The sequence below is a fragment of the Nicotiana tomentosiformis genome, chromosome 11, assembly GCF_000390325.3.
Source record: "Nicotiana tomentosiformis chromosome 11, ASM39032v3, whole genome shotgun sequence".
Taxonomy (NCBI): Eukaryota; Viridiplantae; Streptophyta; class Magnoliopsida; order Solanales; family Solanaceae; genus Nicotiana; species Nicotiana tomentosiformis.
Genome location: NC_090822.1, coordinates 76,827,517 through 76,852,798, shown reverse-complemented (window position 1 = coordinate 76,852,798; position 25,282 = coordinate 76,827,517). Strand labels below are relative to the sequence as shown.

General features: G+C 39.8%; 1 protein-coding gene across 1 annotated transcript; it reads right to left on the bottom strand.

The window, feature by feature from the left end:
* Positions 1–23,653: 23,653 nt before the first annotated feature.
* Positions 23,654–24,273, bottom strand: LOC138901706 (uncharacterized). The gene is made up of 2 exons (XM_070189488.1): positions 23,962–24,273; positions 23,654–23,770 (listed from the first exon to the last, which is right to left on the bottom strand). The coding sequence occupies exons 1-2, from the start codon at positions 24,271–24,273 to the stop codon at positions 23,654–23,656; spliced, it is 429 nt and encodes a 142-aa protein (XP_070045589.1).
* Positions 24,274–25,282: the final 1,009 nt, after the last annotated feature.

Below are 25,282 nucleotides of genomic sequence, written 5' to 3'. Positions count from 1 at the left end.
GAACACCAACAAGTAATAATTTTGTCATGATAGATAACAGTAAGAGAGCTAAATAAGAAGACTACTAAACAAGTTAAACAGGCAGGGAAATTTTAGCATTTTACTATAAGCAATTTTTCAACAAGGTGGAAGCTAAACTACACAAAGTAAGTATCAGGAGTTACATTTCATTACAGTACCGTTGCGGCGTGCAACCCGATCCCATCATATCAATCCACATTGGGTACCCCTCCAGCTATAATGCTCGGACTCACTGATCACATATGCGTCAATATCAAGCACAATAGAGTGCACAAATATAACCGTGGGAAAAATTATTAGGAACAAATAATACTGTGAAGGACAAGCACATATATGGTGCAATAAGAAAATCAACATCACAAAGGCCATCTCGTCCATAGTGCCATGAAGCCTAAACTGAATTACAATATGCGTGCGAAAAACCTTGTAACCCTCGAAATCCGTCACAGTATAAGAGAAAGAAATATAACATAAACCAAGGCGCGAATAACATTCATTCCGCCCGATGACATACATGTGGTAACAGCTGCGCAGGAGCAATCAAATCCGATCCGATACAGAATACGCATCCTTATTGGGCCTACCAACGGGCCCCCAAATCAACTCCGGTCATCCCTGAATAGACAAATAGCCCTCCAAAAGTCCACAATGACATAACCATAACACACACTATCATCTGGCTAGTTTTGGCCGTATTTCACAGTCCACAACCACGAAACAATTTACTTTTGGGAATTCCAATCTCCAAATCCATAGAACGCATGAATCACCCTACCTGATCCCAACTCCACCGCCCAAATGTCTAACACATCTCTCATATACAATCATCCCATGAGGAATACTTCTATAATTCTTCCATGCCACATAACAAAAATCTGAATCTCAGCAGTCGACTAACAAGGCGAGCACCGCAATATGAATGATGCATCTGTAAGTCAAAACACAATGCGTCTTCTGAAATGCACACCCTTTTCAGGTAATAGCATCCATTTAGACATCCGAAGCCGTCTGTGCTGTCTAAGAATTCATGACCTTCCCTTCAAAACTGAACCGTGACCTTGCACATGCAAAACTCAATCCCGATCAGTCAGAAACATTCTATTTGATCTCATCCAGGAGGAAATCACAATACACAACATGTTCCTCACACCAGTAGGAAATATTCACTTCGAACCATGATAGAAATCATTGAGCACCCCTTGAAAATCCATTTGCTCATACCCAAGCTATCAAAACCGAATCCCTCTAACTCAACCAAGCCACGCAGTTGCCCAAAACCCATGAGCATTGTCACGAAACACCTGTGGAGACCCACCACATCATAAGTACCCAAAGAACCGATCACATCATTTATGTGTTGATCCACTTTACTATCAAATCGCCATGATTCCTCTGAGTTCCTTCTAGATTACCCTCAAGTTGATACCCCTCCTTGCGAGAACACCATGATCCTTACCCCAAAGCTTGTTATAAGAGATTCTAGCATAAAAACCACACCTATCTAAGGCCTATAAGCCGCTACATTCCCTCTTAGCACCCCAAAGTACCACAACCGAGGAACCCACTCAGAAGAAACCTTCTGTGAATCTAAAGTCGTTCCCTCCACCACTTAGTCTTCTTGTTAATGAAATGCATAATCCACAATAATATAGAAATACCGCGATCCTCGACATCATCCAATGTAAGTCTTAAACTCTAGCCACAACCACTATGCCATCACTTAAGCCTCCTAAGTCTGAACTCATCAATAAGGCGTGAGAATCAAATTCGTTCCACAATTAAACAACATGAAAAGCTTTCAATACACTCATAACTCGAGACTATACGCCACATTAAGAAAGAAATCAACGCCCATTAGCCCTTTTTACACCTCAAGCAGACTCTTTTCGTCATATTTAATCACCCGAATATAGCCCGTAACCACATCCTACTCGTCATTTAGTCATCCAACCACTCGCCTGCCACAATCTCCACTCATAGGGACACTACCAGACGTATAAGTCCAAAAGCACATGCTCACACAACCGAGATCCCCGTGCTCAAGCTACAGCCACAACCCGTCCTCAAGTCCTCCAGGTAGTACAAATCATGAGCTTCTAAGACTTAGAATTTATAAAGCTGATACAAATAATTACACGATCTATTTGAAAGCTACATAAACAGATTAACAGAATCTAAAGCTACCAAGGACAAGTGGCAGCCATATCTGGAATACACGAACATCCTCAGGGTTAGCTCCCGACATCACCCGTAGCTCCGCTTCAAAAGTCTGCACGCAATGTGCAGAAGTGTAGTATCAGTACAACCGAACCCATGTACTGGTAAGTATTTTGTCTAACCTCGTCGAAGTAGTAACGAGGCTTTTTAGTTAAACAATGCTCACTGATAAACTCTGTAATATAAACTAACAATAGAACTATACTACAGTACAACAAAATAGAGCACACGAAACATATATACAAAGCAATAACGCAGTACTAGAAGAAAACACAATTCAATGGGTATGGATATCTCACCAAATACTTTCCTTAGAGCGAAAACCAATAAATCCCAATAATCACCTTGAATCTTTCATAATGTGAGAAATATACTCAGGACATCAGATCCAACGGCACATCAACACCCTTCGTACATTTATCTCATCCTCACCAATTATGCATAAAACAGTACCAACCAAATAGCAGAAATGCCGATAATAGAAATGACAAAGTAGGAAATACGCAAATAGCCATGAAGAACAAGAATGTACATGAGAACATCAATAACTGACTGAACAGAAAATATAGAGGCAATGACAACGATTAGGAAAGAGGAATATAACTTCAACTAACTAGCATGGTGAAGGCATGAAGATAGATATGACAAATAAGGAAGCGAACACATGATCTTTATAAGTTAACAAGTAGAGATGTGAACGACTAACCTGGAAGAAGACTTATACTTAAATGCAACAAAACAGATGACATAGATGCAATCATAACAGCAGGAAGTAGGCACGATATTGGCAAGTTTAAGCAAATAGAAGGCATGGTAACACGATAAGAATTATGATAGAGGATAAAGACAGAACAGTAACGACATATCATATAAGAACCATGAACACGACAATAACAACTCCAGGTAAGGACATGAAGACATCTACAAGAAAGGGATATCGCAACATAATGCATGTCTCTCGTCCTCACTTGCACGGAAACACCCTTTGTGCCATGAACTCACCATAACATGAAAGTATAATAATATAAATGCAATGGCACGGCATCACCCTTCGTGCTTTTACTCACATAACATAGCACGACATCACCCTTTGTGCTTTTACTCACAATGATATGGCACGACATCACCCTTCGTGCTTTTACTCTCAATAATATGGCACGACATGACCCTTCGTGCTTTACACTCTCAATAGTATGGCACGACATCACCCTTCGTGCTTTACACTCTCCCTCACATGATAATGTCTAAACAATGGCACGACATCACCCTTCGTGCTTTACACTCTTCCTTACCAAGCATATGTATATCAATGACAAAGAAGGCAAGAAACAGAAATAACATCAAGGATAGTTTTTTAACAGATATTCCAAGCAAATCCCAATCATAACTTTTCGATCCAATAATGATTCAATAAAACCTCATGAACCGTATTATTCAAATACTTTCACAAATCTCACAAATGATCCACAACACAAGTATAGAATCTAGTATCTCAAGGAGATCGGCTGTAGCAATGTATTAATGATTATGCATAGAGATGATCGAATTAGACACATCAATGTATTCTCAGAATCTCCATCAAATTTGATCAAATTATAATAATCTAAGTCTTAGTTTCAAACATTAAATACTATTTTCTTAGTAACTAGGAGTGAAGTAAGGCATGAAGCAAGAAGGTTACGTGATTCTACAAGACCCAATTTATAACATAATTTACCTCCGAGCATGGTTAACCTTGGCACATGCATATATGCTTGTCACCTCATATATGTATCACCCCCGCATGTAGTAAACAATGACAATTAGGAGGAAACATTCCCTCAACAATGTTAGGAAAAACACTTACCTCGATTCGACTAACTCAACACTCAACTTAGACCTTTTCCTATACAAATTCGCCTCCGCTCGACTCAATCTAGCAAATGACGACTTGAATACATCACACAATGCAAGAGAAAACAATTTCAATTAATAAAGCTGTGATTTTTATTCAATTTCTAAAAAGTCAACAAAAGTCAACTCCCCGGTCCCGCACCTCAGAACCCGATAAAATTTACAAAACCCAAACACACATTCCGATACAAGTCCAACCATATAAAAATTATCAAGTTCCGATACCAATTTGTCCTTCAAATCATCATTTTGTATTTTTGAAAGATTTTACAATTTTCCCCAAATTTGCTTTTAGATTCTCATAAATTTGATGTTAAATCTTATATATAATCATGAAGTGTAGTTGGGAAATGATTAAAGGTAGTTACCCAATGATTTGGTATGAAAAACCCTTCACAAAATCCCCTCTTCTTGGACCTAGGGTTCAAAATATGATAAAATGAAGCTAAGTCCCGAAATGGGAGTCTTAATACCAGTCTCAGATGTCGCATTTGCGACATCAGGATAGCAAATGCGATATTCGCAAATGCGACAAAAGTATTGCAAAAGCGAAGGCTTACCAACTCTGCTTATGTTGCAAATGCGACAGAAAACTCGCAAATGCGAGCTCTGAATGTTTCGCAAAAGCGACAGTTGGCATCGCAAATGCGGAGCTGCTATCGCAAATGTGATGATGTTTTTCACAATTGTGAATTGGAGACTTTACTGCTAAGGTCGCATTTGCAACCAAACGCTTTGCAAATGCGAAATGGGGGCCATCGCAAATACGAGAAATTATTCGCAAAAGTGAACTCCTGCCCAGTAGCCCAAGTTTCGCAAATGCGATGGCTGCTTCGCAATTGCGACTGTCGCATTTGTGACAAAAACATCGCAAATGCGATGACACCAGTACCAGCACTCAAAAACCATGAAGAATCATTCCAAAACCAATCCGAAACTCACCCGAGTCATTGGTGCTCCAAACCAATCATGCACCTAGGTCCAGAAACACAACACGAACTCGCTCGCGTGCTCAAATCATCAAAATAACTCCTAAAACCATGAATTAGATGCCAAAACGCATGAAGATTAAACTAAACTTCAAGAACTTCTAGAATAGCAACTGAGCGTCCGAACCTTATCAAATCAACTCCGAATGGTGCCAAATTTTACAGACAAGTTCCATATAACACAACGAACCTACTCAAAGCTTCAAATCATGCATAACAACCTCGAAATGATAAATCACACCTCAAGTCGAAATCAAAGAACTTTGAAACTTCAACTTCTACAACCAGTGCCAAAACCTATCAAATCACCTCCAATTGACCTCAAATTTTGCGCACAAGTCGCATTTGCCATTACAGACCTATTCCAGCTTTCGAAATCGGAATCCGACCCCGATGTCAAAAAGTCCACTCCCGGTCAAACTTCCCAAAAATCTAACTTTCGCCAATTCAAGTCTAATTCTACTACAAACCTCCAAATTACTGTCCAGATGCACTCCTAAATCCAAAATCACCCAACGGATCTAACCGAAGCTACGAAACTCCATGTTGAGGTCGAATGTTAAAAAGTCAAACTTGGTGAACTCTTCCAACGTAGAGCTTAAATCTTAAAGTTCATTCTTCAAAATTGATTCCGGATAACTTGAAAACCAACACGACATTTTATGCAAGTCATAATACATCATGCGGAGATACTCAAGCCCTCAGAACACCGAGCAATGTGCAGATACTCAAAACGACCAGTCGGGTCGTTACGCATTACCAGCGGGGTGATCGTTCCAGGGTTGACCAGACATACGTGGCCTGGCTAGAGGCGCAGATTGAGATTTAAGACTGTCGGTATGACCTGATTGCGCCGTCCACTCCACCTGAGCATACGGATGGTGAGCATGAGTATATGGGATGGTACCGCAGTGTTACCCTACTTTCGTCGGGAATCCCGTTCATCATGCTGGTGGTCGGTACATTTCATACGCCGGGAGGCATGAGGCTCTGGTATGTTATTTGTTATACTTACTTATAACATTAACCTATCGTTCTGTAATTAATATATTACATGTTGTGCAGGCTATTGACTTACATATATTCTACCAGTTGGGACTGCAGATGCAACAACATACCAGTGAGTGAGTGGAAGATTTGCACAAGTATGGCTTGCAGGTTACAAATCTGGCTTCCCGGACATTGAGGCAAGCCCGAGATGATGAGCGCTTAGGATACGAGGCTGATTATGTGCCGCTAGAGCAATACCATTATGGGCCAGCAGTGGATCCTGAACGTGGTCAACGTGGCAGGCATGTCTAGAGAGGAAGGGGTGTCCAACGAGGTCGTGGGGATCGGCGAGGACGTGGTCCCCAACAAGGGGGCGTTGAGCCACCTGTTGAGGATTTTGGAGTTGATCAGCCGGATGACCACCCTGAGCCAGACGATGCTCCTCATGATATGCCGTCATTCAGCCTTCAGCTGACGCCAGGGACTTAGTAGGTGACTCCGTCAGCTCCATTGTTGATCGCAGGCACGACCATTACGCGACAGGAGTGGGATTAGTATTTTCCTGGTCCCCTAGAGCCATCGACAGTTGCTGATGATTGTCAAACACGTGATGTGCATAGTGGGTGCCGACTGAGTTATGGGTCATTATCGAGGGATGCTGAGGATCTTTAACATGCGCAGGTTTTTTTGTATTACTGTTATTTATATTTGTTTTTATCTCATTGATTAGTCATCAATATCTAACACATCTGTCACGGAGGCCACATTTTGCGATACTGACATGTCTGAGATGGATGATTATATTCAGGAGCCCGCCGAGACCATGGTAAGACCATTAAAAATCATTTAGCTAACACGTACGTTAGTAATATATATTTCTTATACTAAAATATCTTATTATTCTATAGGTTACTATTGGACCGACGATCCCTTCTACCGAGCCTGCCAACCTTATCGACGATCATGCTGCAGCGCATCCTCCGATAAAGGGGCGATGTAATGAGGATGATCCTGATAGTGTAGCCAGGCGGGACGGGATGCGCCTCATGCCAGCCAATGCTTTAAAGCATACAGGCTGTGGGACACATTGACATTTTTGATTATCTGTACATATGACATTCAGTATATAATAGCAACATTATTTATGTTTTACATTATTTGCACATGTGTTTTTATTTCTCGGGTTATTTATTAGTTTAATACTACAACACAAAAACAAAAACGACAACTCAACATAATTTAAATTCGGTACAATTAATGAAAATACATGACATGTAAAACATAAAGATAAAATACTACACTCAATACATCCATATGTTTGTTTAGTCACTATAGCCCATTATTCTGTGCTTCAACCACTTAAATTTCTCTTCCAACCTATATTTTTCTTCTTCTGCATCTTTTTGTTTCTCCTTCACTGCCACAAGGAGTTGTTGTAGTTTAAAGATTTGGAGTTCGTATTCACTGGTCATATTCCAAACATACTGCAAACATGATTTGTAGTATTCCTGGTTAATGGGTTCATCATACCATTCTTCAAATCTACATTGACTTCCTTCCAACCAATGGGGATTATAACACAACACTATTAATTAACATGTTATATAAAAATATTAACAAATATTTTTTCCAAAACAATAACTTACAAGTTGTTGACAGATCCAGCATCTGTGCCCCACATTACTATTTGACCAACATGGCTTCAAAATCGCGCGTTTGCCACAATAACACCTTGGTACGTCATTGCGTCCATACATTTCTTAATGCAAGAAAAATAAAAAATTTATGGAAAGTTTTTCTATTTGTTTGGTTAAGTGCAAATAATAACTAAAATGCGCTGGTCTTTTATAGGCAAGATAAAACACATAACACATATTGGTGGCGCGCTATGTTTTGCGTTATAATGATTCTCTAGGTTACAAGACAACTGTTGCAGAACAATATCTTTTTCAGGTCGACAAGACAATACATATAACACACATTGGTGGCGCTCTATGTTTCGCGTGAAAATGATTCTTTAGGGTAGAAGATAGCTTTTCTAGAATAACAACTTTTTCAGGTTGACAAGACAATACACATAATGCATATTGGTGGCGCGTTATGCTTCACGTGATAATGATTCTTTCGGGTATAAGACAACTTCTTCGAAGAAACATTACAACATCCATTTAAAGAATGCCACTAACATTTAATAAGTGGTTCAAAAAGAGGCAAAAACGTGAAGGTAGTTCGACAGATCCCCATGGAATACGTCTTAACACTATCGATCCCTACCTTGAAAAATATACGCTAGGTTGCTATACGATGACAAGTGGTATGGTGTTCTGCGTACCTTGGAAAATAATCCTATCAATATACACATTGATCTCAAAGTTTCAGGGCACATTATTGAGGGCGAAGTGCATTTTACAAAGCCCGAAGGTATACGAATTTGGGGCGAAAAACTACAATGGGTTCCCCTTTACTCAAAACGATGTGATTATGAAGTACTATGCTACTGGCATGGGCTTGTTGTGCCACAAGCACTGTCTGCAACCTTCAAAACAAACACACACAAAGATGAACCAGAAGTGATTCGACATTTGATGAAGGAGATTCTAGAGATGGAAAAGGAACTAGTTGTTCATCATGCAATGGATGATTTTAACTTAATGAGAGGAATGGAGGATCAGTACTGGAATTTATTAGAAAATGAGAAATTACATAGAGAAAATGATTATCCTGGTTTCCCAATAGTTGCCCAGTGGGAGGGACTACGTAAGTTTCTACCACAAACATTGGACGTAGGAGTCCCATATTGTTCTAGAAATCAAGCAAGTGGTCTTATTGATGATAGCGATGAAATACGAGAAATGTGTGTCAACTGGGGCCTAGATTACGATGCCCTCAATCTTGAAGGGTACATACACGATGTTGACGAAGAAGATGAAGACAGTGACAAAGAAATAGTGCCAGACAATGACGATAATGGCGAATGACAATTGTTTTTTATTCTTGGGGTATATGTTAAATTGTTGTACTGAAGTATTGATACTAAATATCAATTAAATTTAAACCTAATGAAAACATAATTTTATTTCATATATTTTTCAAGCTGAACATGTACATACACTTATTAAAACAAATTACTGCAACAAAACACTACCTGTATCCTTCATAATTGGGCACATTGGATGAACTTCCACCGGGAGCTGAATTACCACCACTACCCAAACCAGCTGAAGGACATTTACGACGGCCGTGTCCTGTTTGCGAGCATATGCCATATTTACGCGCATAAACGGTATCACAAACATCCATTTGGTTTCGTATACGCGTACATTTTTGCACTTGTCATTGAAGCGTATACTCCTTGTTACACACCATTTTAAATGGTTTCGACGACCAATAATGCTCAGCACCCACTGGCTGCAACTGTCCACTATAGGTGTTTAAGTATGCAACAATACACAGGAGCTTAACCTTTTGGCTTCATTGACAATGTGTGTATTATTCCCCTGGTTGTGATGAATAGCAATGCGAACTTCAAATATATTTCGCTCGTTGCAATACTGCAAAAATGAATGCCATTGTGCTCACTTCCTGTATTTCTCAAATCTTTTCATTGGTATTGGCATAAATTAAACGCCCCTTTCCATCAATTATGATGCACCTCTCGGTCTTTCAACAAACCTCCCCACCATCTGCTTGAATGACATCCGCACCATGGTAGTGACATGTAATCCATGTGCAGACTTCAATAACCCGTTGAAAGACTATGACACATTTGTAGTCAGAATTCCCCATCTCCTGCCTCCATCCGCATGCAAAGTCCATTTGTCAAGCTCATGTCGCATCAACCAACTATAGGCTCCTTGGTCTTCATGCTTGATCAATTTCATTCGCCTCCTAAATTTACATTCTTGGTGGTCTGTTGCAGTCATCCACATTAAATCATGCAAGTACTTGTTCGGATAAGCCCTCTGGAAGTTGTCCTTCAAGTGCCTAACACAGTAACGGTGATAGGCATATGGTTCCTGCCATGCACGCATATTCTGTACATAATTTAAAATACGGCCATGCCGATAAGATATTAGACAAATACCTGAATGTTGTCTGACAACGTGCTCCTTCAAGTGGTTCAAAAATAATGTCCACGTCTCTTAGATTTTATTGGCACAAATAGCAAATGCTAGGGGAAATATACTTCCATTAGCATCTACTGCAACATCGATCAACAACTTAATATCATAATTTCCTTAGACAAGAGTGTCGTCTATGGATATTACCGTCCGACAATGCACAAAACCATCAATGGATGGTTTAAATGCCCTGGTATTCTCAGACTCCGCTCAAGCTTCCATTCAGCAACAGTCCCGGGGTTAAAGTGTTACAATGCAGCCATGTACCTGGGTAGAGAAGCAAAGGACTTTTCCCAGTTACCATAAACAATTTCAAACGCACGTTTGCGCCCGAGAAATGCCTTTCTTTTGGTAATGGTACATCCAAATACCTGGTGGACAGATGTTATACACTCTTTGATCTTGTACCTTATGGATGCTTCAATGTGTGGAATCAAGACAAGAGAAATTAAGTCAACATTCAAGTAAAAATGATTCCCACTGAATGTGTCCATTTCACAATTATGGGTACAAATGTATTTACCCACAACCCACATATTTGTTTTCAGCTTCCTCGCATGCATCATCCAATTACAACCCACAAACCATCTACGACAAATCAACTTGTGTACGTCCGGAGATGACTCATGAACCACGATCTCACGACACTCTTTTATGTTGTACATTCGCACCGACCTACTTAGGCGCGCTTTATCAGCAAAAAGCATGCCCTTTGACAACACCTTTGCTCTAGATTCTCCCACATTATTGTCCGAATTTCGTCAAGATCCCTTGTGAGAGTAGCCATATCCGGCATACTTGGAAAATGATCAAGGTAGGGAATATACCTTGAATGAAACGACACGTGGGACTCGTACACTCTTGGTCTAACGAGAGGTGGAGCATGCTCCCTCGTCAAATCAGGTTCAACATTCTCTTCCTCATCATCATCACCCTCATCAGGGAAGGGTGTGTCATCTCCAGACTCATCAGCATTGTTGTCATAATCAGTATTCTCTTACTCACTCTGCTCATCTGCCAGATCCCGATTAAATATGTCATCCTCGGAAAAATAATCACTATTCACTGCACAACCAATAAAATAATGAGTTTCTCAAATTGATCCAAACTTTATATATAAACTTTATCACTTCACTTACAAATCATAATGTGTTGATATCCCATAATGCACATTATCTTGTTGATGATGACTCCCGGATGTACCACCATTATCCAACATACCAAAACTAGGCATATTCCAACTGACTGTTGGTTCATAACTTGTAAAATGCATATCTGGTCGGTACCCCCTGGGGAATATATGAGTATTAATAAAAATCCAATACATAAAACTAAACATCGTAACACAGAGGAAAATTGAAGTTTACCACTCGGCTTGTGGATTATGTAAACTTGGGGAGAAGTTATTTCCTCGCTCCTCATTCGCCCCTTGGAGATAAGTTTAGATCAGGCTAAACTCTTTCACCCGGAACCTGTTTGGCTAAAACTATTCCAAAATAACCACCCGATGATTGAGAGATATCCTTACTTTGCGGAACCTCTTTATTGCGAACGTCTTCAGCCTTGACGTACATTTCCAACATTTGTATCACAAGAAATTCCTGGTGTTCATCCGGAGTCCTCAAAAAATCTCACTAAGTTTCATAGTCTTCGATGTTAAGCTCAGCATAATAAGCAACACCTTGCGGAGTAACAGAAAACATATATTTTTCGGTTACTTTAATATTCATCTAACGTTTGCTCACACTCATTTTCTTACATAACAACTATACCAATGTATCATACTCCATTATAAGTGGAAACTTAACATGACACTGTGGAGAACAGCTATAGCGTACTGAGTTATTCTCCACTACAACCTCACCCCCCCAATATAATGAAACCCTAATTCTTCGCTCTTCAGACATTATGACAAAATGCAAAATAACTTAACGAACAAATATTTAATGAACAAATATTTCGGAACACTTGAAGGATCCTAAATGGATTTTTATAAAATCCCGAAACTCTTTAAATAAGGAAAAAACCAGTCCGGGGGGTACAATTATTTGATGTATAGTGCCTTAAATATGCGCCCTATACCCCTATAAATTATTGGTGTGTCAGTTAAGTCTAGAAGAATTATTGGTGGGCCCAACTTTTATGTATAGCGCGGTTATTTACCGCGCTATACCTTATGAATTATTGGTGTGTTAGTTAATTCAATACAAGAAATATTGGTGGGCCCAACTTTTATGTATAGCGCGGTTATTGACCGCGCTATACCTTTACGGACAAATGTACCGTTAAGGTATAGCGCAGTGAATAACCGCGCTATACATATTATGGTGCCTAGTCTTTTTTCCACATATTATAATTTTTTGAGTCCAAAAGAACCACACTTTGGTTCCGAACTCTCGTCGACACCGCTACTTCTTTCATCGGCTTAATATGATTTGCCTTGTTGCTAACTAAATACAATTTGCTATTTTAGAATTTATCTTTAGATGTAGATTTAATCTTGAAGGCCAAGAGACTTTGATAGAATGGTACTACGCACCATTTTGCCTGCATGTCAACGATTTTAATTTGACTTTCTCTGGTGACTTGTGCCTATTGTGATTTGTGAGGTAAAATGCTATTATGTTGAAACTTAGAACAGAGAAAAATTTCTAGCTACACTAGGAAAGTAGAAAAATTTTGAACTAGAATTTTGGAGGTCTAAACTCTCAATGATTTATTGGCACTAGTCAAACTATCTGGCTTCTAAGCTTGATTTACAGTCTACTAGCATTATTATTTCAGTTATTTGAAAATTTTTCGTTTCTCCTGTACAAGTTCATTGAAGATTGATCTATTTCTTAAGATTTAATTGTTAAGAATTGAACATCTTGTTGTATTTATCTTTGAGCGAGTGGAATTTGGGATTATGCATTGATAAAAAGGGGTGTGACTCCCTTATTGAATTTGAATTAATTATGAATTGGATTGAACATTTGTTTTGTAGGAAGGTGTTCTAAGTTTGTGAAACGAGATGCATATTAATAATACTATTAGAAGTTTTATACTTTGCGCAAAGTTGTCATAATTATTATATTTTTTCGCTCGATCTATTTGCCTATATAAACCAAAGAAATGAGTAACTAAAACCGAAACCTATATCTATTTGGACCGTGTAAATAGCAATACGTCTACCTCTAAAGTAGTGTGGCACCCGAAACCTTCAAATCCAGGATCCTCCTCTGCTTGGATCGGGGCCAGATTGAGGAGTGCATGTCCTTTAGAAGATCTAGTGGATGACCATGTTGTGGAGCACGTTAGTGTTTTCTGTATTCAGTTTGTTCAATAATTTTTATTCACATACAAAATGAACTAATATTTTTATTTAAAATTACATTTGGCGCATGTAACACAGTTTGTAAATCTGACTAGCTATCCACCAAAATCAGTGGATGACCCCGTTGTAGAGCAAGTTAGACTTTTATTGTTTTTGGTATGTTGTCACGACCCAATATCCAACTAGTCGTGATGGCACCTAACCTAACCCGTTAGGTAATCCAATTTACAAATAACCAATTCTAATGAAATTAATAAGGCAATTAATTAAAAGAAAATATCTTAAACTAATACATTTCACCAAGAACTGGTAGTACAAATCATGAGCTTCTAAGATAAGAATTTACAAAGCTGGTATGAAATAAATATATCATCTGTTCGAAATGTACATAAACAGATTTTTATAAATCCAAGGCTACCATGAATAAGAAGCAGCTACAACCGGAACGCCGGTACGTCTTCAATTCCAGTTCCCGTCAATTACAGCAACATCAACAACCAACATCTGCACGCAAGGTGCAGAAGTTTAGTATGTGTACAACCAACTCCATGTACTCAATAAGTAACAACCTATCCTTAGGTTGAAAGTAGTGACGAGTTGGAACACAGGTCGGGTCCAACACCAATAGCCAACAACAGTCCATAACAACGTAAAGCAAGTAATAAAAGAAGTAACTCAGAGATAAAATGTTCATCTTAATCATGATTTTTGAAAATAGTTCTGCCTTTCAAGTGTATCAGTAAAAACCCAAATCGTTTACCAAAGTTGCCAAAAATATGAGTAAGTTTGAAAACAATAATTTTCCCCAAAACTCCTTCCAACAATAAATAAGATGTTTCATTTTCTTTCCAAATAGCCAGTGTAAAATACATCACTATGACCATATGTCAATATGTGTGAAAAGTCATGAATGACGTGATACCGTACAACATGAGGAATATACATCTCTATGCATGTATGTCATGTGTGGATGCATATGCAGCGTATCTCAGAGATGAACTCATGTACTCACACTCTTAGAGTACTCAATCTAACTATCTCAAACTCTCCACTTATCATGCTCAATCACTCAATACCGTATATGGCCAATCCGACCCAGGGAAGATCCATCCCAGAATATATACATCAACTGACCATCAGTCACTCAATACTGAGTAGGGCCAATCTAACCCGTGGGGAAGATCCATCCCCAGGTATAAATGCTTCGGACAAGATCCATGTCCATGAAAGATCCATCCCTCAATATAAATCAACCGCGCTTATTGGGGGTGTGTGCAGACTCCGGAGGGGCTCCTTCAGCCCAAGCACTATAAACCACACGGATAACTCACGTGCTGCAAAGAAAACTCACGTGCTATAGTATCAATTTTTGTATCCGCACGGACAACTCACGTGCTGCACGAACAACTCACGTGCCATAGTATCAATATTTTCACAATCATGCCCCCGAACTTACTCAGTCATCAATCTTTCCGGTCTCTCGGGCTCACAATGTTAGGAAACTAGCCCAAAAATGATGATATGATGTGTCAATATGTGGCAACAAAGACTGAGATATGAAATAAAATGAATGAACATGACTGGGTATGAAATTTTAATGTAGGCAAATAACTCAACAACAGTAACGACCTAAATGGGTCCTAAACATAATAAGCATCTAGCCTAGACATCGTTTCTAACATGGATCACAACTCAATAGCTCTAGTATGTAGAGATTTCATGGTTACAGATAAGGTCACGTAAATTACATAGTACCACATAAATAACGGAGTCACAATTCACACGGTGCACACCCACACGCCCGTCACCTAGCATGTGCGTCACCTCAATACCAATCACATAGTAATTTGGTGTTTCATATCCTTATCACTAACTTTAGAAGTGTTATTTACCTCGAACAAGCCGAATCCAATGTCGAACAAGCTAAACAATGCTCTAGAAATTCCATTATGCGCGTATCAACTACCGAACGGCTCGAATCTAGTCACAATTAATTCGATTCAGTCAATATAAATTATTAGAATTAATTCCATATGAAAATACTAATTTTCCAACAAAATTTAAAATCTAACTCAAAAATCACCCGTGGGGCACACATCTCGGAGCCCAAAAAAGTTACAAAATATGAACGCCCATTCAACCACGAGTCCAACCATACAAATTTTACTAAATTCCGACGTCATCTCGACCTACAAATCTCAAATTCTTATTTTGAAATCCCTAGGCCCAAATCCTCTAATTTCACCTCAAAAACATGTAATCTAGTCGAAATACTCATTGATAATCCAATATTATTGACTAACAACGGTCACAAGTGACTTACCTCAAGATTTCCCATGAATTCTCTCTAACAAATCGCCCAAATCCGTGTTGGAAATGTTAGAAATGAAGCCAAAATTGCTGACCTTGTTTTTAACATTCTGTCCAGGCTTTTCGTACATGCGACCAGAATTCCTCACCTGCGAAACTGCTTTTGCTGTGCATTTTCCACTTATGCGGAAACCACTTGGTTTCCCAAATTTCACACTTGCGGGTGCGCTTCTGCGAGCCCCTTACCGCGCCTGCAACCACGCAGGTGCGGAAAAATTGCCACACCTGCGAGCTCTGCCCAGCTCCCCTCATGGTCTCATCTGCACTCCTCATCCCGCACCTGCGACCCAAAATTTCGCAGGTGCGATTTCACCAGAAGATTGAAATTTGCAGATTTTTCCTTAAGTCTGAATTTTATCCATTAACAATCTGAAACTCGCCCGAGGCCACCGGGACTTCAACCAAATACACCCACAAGTCCTAAAACATCATACGAACTTAGGCGAAACCTCAAATCACATCAAACAATGCTAAAAACATGAATCACACCCCAATTCAAGATTAACAAAAACTAACAAATTCCAACTTCTACATTCGATGCCGAAACCTATCAATTCAATGCCGATTGACCTCAAATTTTGTACACAAGTCATAAACAACATAACGGAGCTATTCAAATTTCCAGAATCAGATTATGATTCTAATATCAAAAAGTGAACTCCCCGGTCAAACTTCCAAACTTAAATTTCTATTTTAGCCATTTAAAGTATAATTTAACTACGTACTTCAAAACACTTTTCCGGACATGCTCATAAGTCCAAAATTACCATACAAAGCTATTGGAATCATCAAAATTCTATTCCGGGGTCATTTACACTTAAGTCAACATCCGGTCAACCTTTTCAACTTAAGCTTTAAGTCTTGGAACTAACTGTTCTAATTCATTCTGAAACCTCTCTGATGAGTCACACAATTATAATTGTACACAGTATAAGAAGTAAATGGGGAAGCGAGGTTGTAACACTCAAAACGACCGGCCGAGTCGTTACATTCTTCTCTACTTAAACATACGTTCGTCCTCGAACATGCCAAGAGTTGTTCCTAAGCCTTTAAATAACTGTTCCACCTTCCCACGCACATACCCAGGGGTGATCCCACGTAACCCTATCCTATATAGGCTTGACAACACAACATAACTGAAAATCATTAATTTAACCTTAGCCCAAAAACTTTGAAATTCAATTCCCAGCATTTAGAATTTCTTACAAGACCCGAATCTCACATTTACACGTTGTATAAGTCTGAACAAGTTGTATCGAGCTATAACCATAACCACAGATATAATCACATAACATACTACACAACTGGCATGCTCGTAGCACCATTCCCGATCACATTAACTACTCCAAAACCAACCTGGTACTAGTATTAAACCCCATATCAAACAAAACCTCCTTCCAAAACCTTCGTACACTACTGATAATAAAATAAACATACATGAACTCATAACCACTCACTAGATCAACATGTCACAGAGCTTTCCCTCGTTCAACAAGTACTATGGCCAATTATTTAAGCCGAATTCTAAATTATTCTTCCAACGCGCTGTAATCAAACTTGATAGTATCCATTCTAGGTCCAAAGACCTTATATTATTTAACACAACTATCCCATAGACATGGCACACCAATATAACTCAAGCCATAACTGCGCAATCCATGTACCCAAAAATAGAAAATGTCTCAAAGAAGAGAACTGTTTTGAAAGTTCAACAAACACCACCACAACCACAATGTTGTGGGCTCATCATATATAGTAGAACCAAGACACACGAACCTAATAATGGTAACCATCCCCCCCCCCAGAGCTCACATTAACATCAACTGCACGACATGGTCACAAGCCTCCAGTCCAAGCATATTATACGGGAGAAATTAAACAAGTACACATGTATATAATAAATAAAATAAGACTTTTATGCTGCTGGACCGGTTTAAATAACACTACATAGAGTAAGCATGTGCAAAGTGTGCTATCACAACTCAATTCGGCAAGTTAACACATAAATAGCAACTACCAAGTTTACTCAGAGAATTAGCCTCTTTGTAACCTCAAGTATAGCCCAGATAGTTCTCAACAAAGGTACGAATACGAGAAAGAATTACTTTATGCATAACAGTCAACTCTAGGCATATCATAGCCTAAGCATTCTTCCGAGTATGAATACTCGCCCCGATGCCCGCACATGGGCTCAAACCTCACATATGTGCGCACTCATAGCGAGTAGCTCTCACAAATAATTAACACAACTAGTGCCTCCACTGAGTTTAAATAAAACGCTCACCTCAAACAGGCCACAACCTCGAAACATTATGTTTTTGAGAACTCCCAGTCTCCAAATTCATAGAACACATGAATCACCGTAACTTATCCCGACTCCAGCCTTGGAATGACTAACACATCTTTCATGCACGATCATCCCACGAGGAATACTTTCATAATTCTTCCATGCCACATAGCAATAATTTGAATATCAGCAGTCTATCAACCAGGTGAGTACTGCAATACAAATGAACATCCGTAAGTCAAAACACAATGCGCCTTATGAAATGCACACCTATCTCAGGGATTACCTAGTAGTTATAACATTCATATAAATATCTAAAATTGACCATTATGTCCAAAATTCGAGATCTTCATTTCAAGAATGAACTGCCACCGTGTACATGTAAATCTAAATCCCGCACAGCACATAACATCTATCATGCCATCATTTGAAAAGTACAAGAATCTCATTATCAACTCTGGGTCACCAGCAAATTACATATCTGGTTAGTTAGAAACCTTTTGTCACTCCCCAAAATCGAAGAGCGCGACCGGCACTCAACCGAGTGAACCTGGCCGAGCAAGCCTATTAGATTTCCTTCTATCCAACCTCATTCATAAATAAAGAGAATATGTATTTTCTTTAATCAAACAATAAAGTGATCATGTCTGCAATACCAAATGCTTATCATAAGTTACTTCATTTTAAAATCTCAATTTCACACATATTTTTCATAGTTTGAAATGAAAATAGTAATTCAAACACAACATAACGAGTTTGACTTCCTTAGCACCAATATACAACCCACACTATGTCTACAGAGCCTCTATAGATAAAGAATATTACTATGATAATGCCGGCAACAAGGCCCCGGCTATACCTCAAACACAACAGACAAATATCAAATGATACATGACTCCGGAATAAAGTGGGGCTCACCAAGTTAGCTGAAAAGATGGTGTACCGCTATCACTGATCAATGTCTCCTGTTGTGGAACCACCTGCATCCATTAATGATACAGCACCCTCGGTAAAAGGGACGTTAGTACCGTCAAATAGCACTAGTATGCATAACTAAACACTCTCTCATTATAATGAATAATATTACAAGGAGGAATAATCATAAAATCAATGGAAGCCTCGAACAATACCAAAACATCAAGTTAAGAACCACTTATAGGGCCTTACATTCTCTCCCAGTTAAGAACATTCATCTCGAATGAGGGTCAAAATCCGTTAATAGCAATCAATGTGGCCCAACTGTTAATTCACACACACCAGCACTTTCAAAATTTGGCTAACTCTCTAAATTTCCAAAACTTTCACTAGAGTCTCCCCTATAACTGGGCCTTATCCACCAGTCAGAGAATCCTAGAAACCAATCCTAACAACATATGTATAATCCGATGATGCAATATAACATAAAAACAATACCAACCGTGGCCTCATAAGCAATACATTACCAGGAAAGGAACACTCTTAATATCAACGGTACAAATGATACATAATTCATAGAAAGTAACTCTTAGCATTTTCATAAAGCACAACTCATAAATACCTGGTTATTCAAACAAATAAGGATACTTTTTCTTGTTGGTTTCACCATAGCACTTCACGGAGGAAGTTTCTTTATTTCTCAACTTTCGGACTTGCCAATCAATAATAGAAATTGGGATCTCTTTGTAAGTCAAATTCTCATTAACCTCAATAGTATCAACCAGAACAATGATTGTCGGGTCTCCAACTACTTTCTTCAACATAGACACATGAAGCACTGGGTGCACTAATGGCATCTCGGGTGGTAGCTCAAGCTTGTATGCCACATCACCGATCCTCTGGATAATTCTGTACGGTCCGATATACCTCGGACTCAATTTCCCTTTCTTACCAAATCACATTACACCCTTCATGGAGAAAACCTTCAAGAATACCCAATCATATTCTTTGAACTCTAAATCCCTACGACGAACATCCGAATAGGATTTCTAACGACTCTGACAGTCTTCAATCGCTTCTTAATGATTTGAACTTTTTCCATGGCTTGATGCACGAGGTCTGGCCCTATCAACTCTACTTCCCTAATTTCGAACCACCCATTGGGAGATCTACATATCCTACCATATAAAGCCTCGAACGGTGCCATTTGAATGCTAGCGTGATAGCTATTGTTGTAGGAAAATTCTATGAGTGGTAAATGATCATCCCAACTACCTTTGAAGTTTAGAACACAAGCACGCAACATATCCTCAAGCATCTGAATAGTCCTCTCTGCCTACCCGTTAGTCTACGGGTGAAAGGTTGTACTAAGATTCACCTGAGTACCCAATCCTTGCTGAATTGTCTTCCAAAACTTAGCACTGAATTGTGCTCCCCGATCATAAATGATGGAAACTGGAGTGCCATGCATCATGACTATTTCTTTGATATACAACTGAGCATATTGTTCCGTTGTATCGGTAGCCTTAACCAACAAGAAGTGTGCTGATTTTGTGAGTCGATCCACAATCACCCAAATCGAGTCAAACTTGCGAGGAGTACGAGGTAATCCTACCACAGTCTATATTAATCATTTCCCACTTCCACATTGGAATTTCTATATTCTGTGCCAACCTATCGGGCCTTTGGTGTTCGGCCTTCACTTGCTGACAATTTGGACACTTCGCCACAAAATCAGCTACATTCCTCTTCATATCATTATACCAATAGACTTCCTTAAGATCATGATACATTTTTGTAGAACCTGGGTGCACAGAATACCTAGAAGTGTGAGCTTCAGTCATAATTCTTTCACGGAGACATCCATGTTTGGAACACATAGTCGTCCTTGGTACCTTAGTGTACCGTCATCTATACCAAGACAAAAGGCCATGGTCTTATATTTATGAATCCCCTCTTTTAGCTGTGCCAACAAAGGATCGTTTTACTGGTTCTCCTTGACTTCCACAACAAGTGATGATTCAGCCCTATTTTGTACAATCACCCCTCCTTCACTATAGTCCGCAAGATGAACTCCGAAACTAGTCAATCAATTAACTTCCTTGGCTAATGGCCTTTGATATGCCTCCAAGTGTGCTAAACTACCCATAGATTTCCAGCTAAGAGCATCCACCACAACATTATCCTTCCCTGGATGGTATAAAATATCAATGTCGTAATCCTTGAGTAATTCAGGCCATCTTCGCTGCCTCAGGTTCAATTCCTTATATTTGAAAATATATTGAAGGCTTTTATGGTCCGAGAATATACCCACATGGATCCCATATAAATAATGACGCCAAACTTTTAATGCAAATACCACCGCCGCAAGTTCTAAATCATGTGTTAGATAGTTCTTTTCATGATTCTTGAGTTGCCTAGAAGCATAAGCTATCACCTTGCCATGTTGCATTAATACATATCCAAGCCCGATTCTCGAAGAATCACAATATACCACAAATCCATATATACCTTCTGGTAGAGTCAACACCGGTGTCGTAGTCAATCGTGCATTCAACTCCTGGAAACTCTTTTCACAAGCATCTGACCATTGGAACTTAATTACCTTCTGCGTCAATTTAGTCAATGGAGAGGCAAGAGTAGAAACTCCCTCCACAAACTTTCTGTAATATCCAGCTAGGCCTAAGAAACTGTGAATCCTTGTTGGAGTTGTAGGTCTCGGCCAATTTTTCACAGCTGAAATTTTCTGAGGATCAACCTTAATCCCTTCACTAGAGACGACATGACCCAAGAATGTGACAGACTCAAGCCAAAATTCATACTTTGAAAACTTTGCATATAACTTGTGCTGATGTAGGGCTTGCAAAACTACCCTAAGATGATTAGCATGGTCCTCTTGACTTCGTGAATATACAAGAATATCTTCAATGAACACTTTCACAAAGGATTTAAGAAAAGGCTTGAAGACTCGATTCATAAGATCCATGAAAGTTGTCGGGGCATTTGTTAGCCCAAAAGACATTACCAAGAATTCAAAGTACCCATATCGGGTTCTAAAAGTTCTTTTCGAAACATCATGTTCCCTGATCTTCAATTGGTGATACCCGGATCATAAATCAATTTTGGAGAAGTACCTAGCACCTTGCAATTGATCAAATAAGTCATCTATCCTTGGCAGTGGGTACTTATTCTTGATTGTGACCTTGTTAAGTTGCCGATAGTCAATACACATTCTCAGTGACCCATCTTTATTCCTCATAAAAAGGACTGGTGTACCCTAAGGCGACACACTCGGTTGGATGAAACCCTTTTCTAATAAGTCCTTTAGTTGCTCCTTTCGTTCCTTCAATTCTGCCAGTGCCATTCTATAGGGCGGAATATATATAGGGTGCGTGTCTGGCATCACATCAATCCCAAAATCAATCTCCCTGTCTGGTGGGATCCTAGGGAGTTCATCCGGAAAGACTCCTGGAATTTCATTCACAACAGGCACGGGCTCAAGTGTAGGTGCCTCAACATCGGTGTCTGTAACCCGGACGAAATGGTAAATACACCCCTTGTTGATCATTTTCATAGCCTTAAGGTAAGAAATAAACCTACCCTTCGGCACTACGTCATCACCCTTCCACTCAATAATTAGCACATTTGGAAATTCGAACCTAACAGTCCTAGTTTGGCAATACAGATTGGCAAAGCAAGAATAAAGCCAGTCCGTCCCCATTATCACATAAAAATTGTCCATTCTCAATTCAATAAGATCGGCCATGGTGTCCCGACCACGCAACATGACAATAGAATCCCTATAAATCCGTGTGACCAAAATAGACTCACCAACCGGAGTAGATATAGAGAACGGCTCATGAAGTTGTTCTAGTTCTATCCCAAATTCCATAGCAACATAAGGAGTGACATATGACATAGTAGAACCGGGATTAATAAGAGCATACACATCATGAGATTGGACAGTCAATATACCTGTGACAACATCCGGAGAAGCCTCTAAATTCTGGCGACCTCTCATAGCATAGAAATGGCCGGATCCTCCCGAACTCTACACTCTACCCCTAGCTGCACCACGCCCTGTGGGTGTTGGAGTGCCTCAAGCTGGAGGAGGTGTCGCGGATGTAGTAGCTGCAGAACTAGATGGTTATGCTGGGCCCCTGCCTTCACTTTGGCGGGACGAACGATAATCCCTCTAAATGTGACCCCTCAATTCGCATACGTAGCATATGGGTAAGTCCATGTAGAATATTCCTAAGTGCATCTTTCCATACCTTAGGCATGGGGGCCTCCGTTGTTGCTGGAATCTACCACCATGACGACCCTGCTGATAGGAGCCTCAGTTGCCCAGACTGGGCTTGAAATGGCTCCACTACTGCTGCTGACTGGGCCTTGATGACGGTGCACTAGCCGAAGACTGAGTAAAGGAATGAGATGGCTTTGACGACCCTCCCCTGATTGTTGACTTTCCACCACCATAAGAACCACCTTGAATGTTGACGACCCTCCCCTTATTACTACCCTCTCGCTCCATTCAGTTCCTCAATTTGCGAGTCTCTATGGCTTGAACGAATGCCACCATCTTACCATAGTTCATATCAGAATTCAAGGCAGTTGTAGCAGCCTCATTAATTACCAAAGGACTAAGGCCCTGTACAAATCAGCTCACTTTAGCCTCCATAGTGGGCACTATGTAAATAGCATACTTAGACACGTACGCAAATCTCATATGGTAATCCCACATACTCAGGCTACCTTGCCTCAGATTCTCAAACTCAGTAGCATGGGCTGCCTTAGTCTCGGCAGGCAATAAATGATCAATGAAGGCATTGACAAACTCACCCACCTCGCCGGAGGGCTCCCTTCTTCACGGGACTCCTCCCATAGTTCAAACCAAGAATATGCCACCTCTTTCAGGCGGTAGGAGGCCAATTCCACTACCTCCGTCCCAGTAGCACGCATAACTCGGAGAGTCTTGTGCATCTCATCAATGAAGTCCTGGGGATCCTTCTCTGGGTTAGTACCCGTGAACACTGGAAGATCTAACTGGAGAAACCTGTTCACCCTGGAACTAGTAGAATCCCCTTGCTGATAGGAAGAAGTGGGTGTAACATTTGATCTCTGGTCCTGGGAAGCCACTATCTGAGCCAACATCTATATGGCTCTCCTAAGATCAACATCAGAAACACCAGAATCAGAAGGTGGAACTGGAATATCAGTTGGAGGAACCATTGCACCCTTAGTAGGTGTAGGGACAAGTGCGGTCTGATCAGTTGTAGTAGAATAAGGCAGTGAAGTAACTGGGGGAATATTCTCACCCCTCGGGTGTTCACCCGCATCATCAATTATAGGGTCAACTGCCACTCCTACGGTGACATTGGCTCTTTATCCAGTTCTTGCCTTCTTCTTAGGTGCCATGTACTGAAAATTAAAGTAAAGCACTAGTTAAAGGAGAAACAATCTTACAACCAACTTTGTCGCACGATCAAGAACATGAAAGAAGGGTATTATTCCTAAATTCCCATGTAGAATCCTAATTATAGATGTGGTCGAGAACACACCGATAATAAGGACTCTACTAGACACGGCTCTGAGACATCCTAGGACACTTTAAAACCCTAGGCTCTGATACCAATTTTGTCACAACCCAAAATCGAAGAGCGCGACCGACGCTCAGCCTTATGAACCCGGCCGAGCAAGCCTATTAGATTTCCTTCTACCCAAACTCATTCATGAATAAAGAGAATATGTATTTTATTTTGTCAAATAATAAATTGATCATGTCTGCAATACCAAATTCTTACCATAAGTTAATTCATTTTAAACTCTCAATTTCACACACATTTTTCATAGTCTGAAGTGAAAATAGTAATTCAAACACAACATAACGAGTTTGACTTCCCCAACACCAATATACAACCCACACTATGTCTACGGAACCTCTATAGATAAAGAAGAGTACTATGATAATGCCGGCAACATGGCTCCGGCTATACCTCAAACACAACACACAAATATCAAATGATACATGACCCTAGAATGAAGTGGGCTCACTAAGTCAGCTAGGAAGACGGTGTACCGCTATCACTGATCAATGTCTCCTGTTGTGGAACCACCTGCATCCATTAAATATGCAGCACCCCCGGCAAAAGGGACATTAGTA

Coding starts and splice junctions, on each gene's coding strand:
- LOC138901706 (XM_070189488.1), bottom strand. CDS start 24,273: ATGTTGGCTCAGATAGTGGCTTCCCAGGACCAGAGATCAAATGTTACA. Junction 23,771..23,961: donor GGAGCCCTCCGGCGAGGTGG/GTGAGTTTGTCA, acceptor TGATTTGTACAG/GGCCTTAGTCCTTTGGTAAT.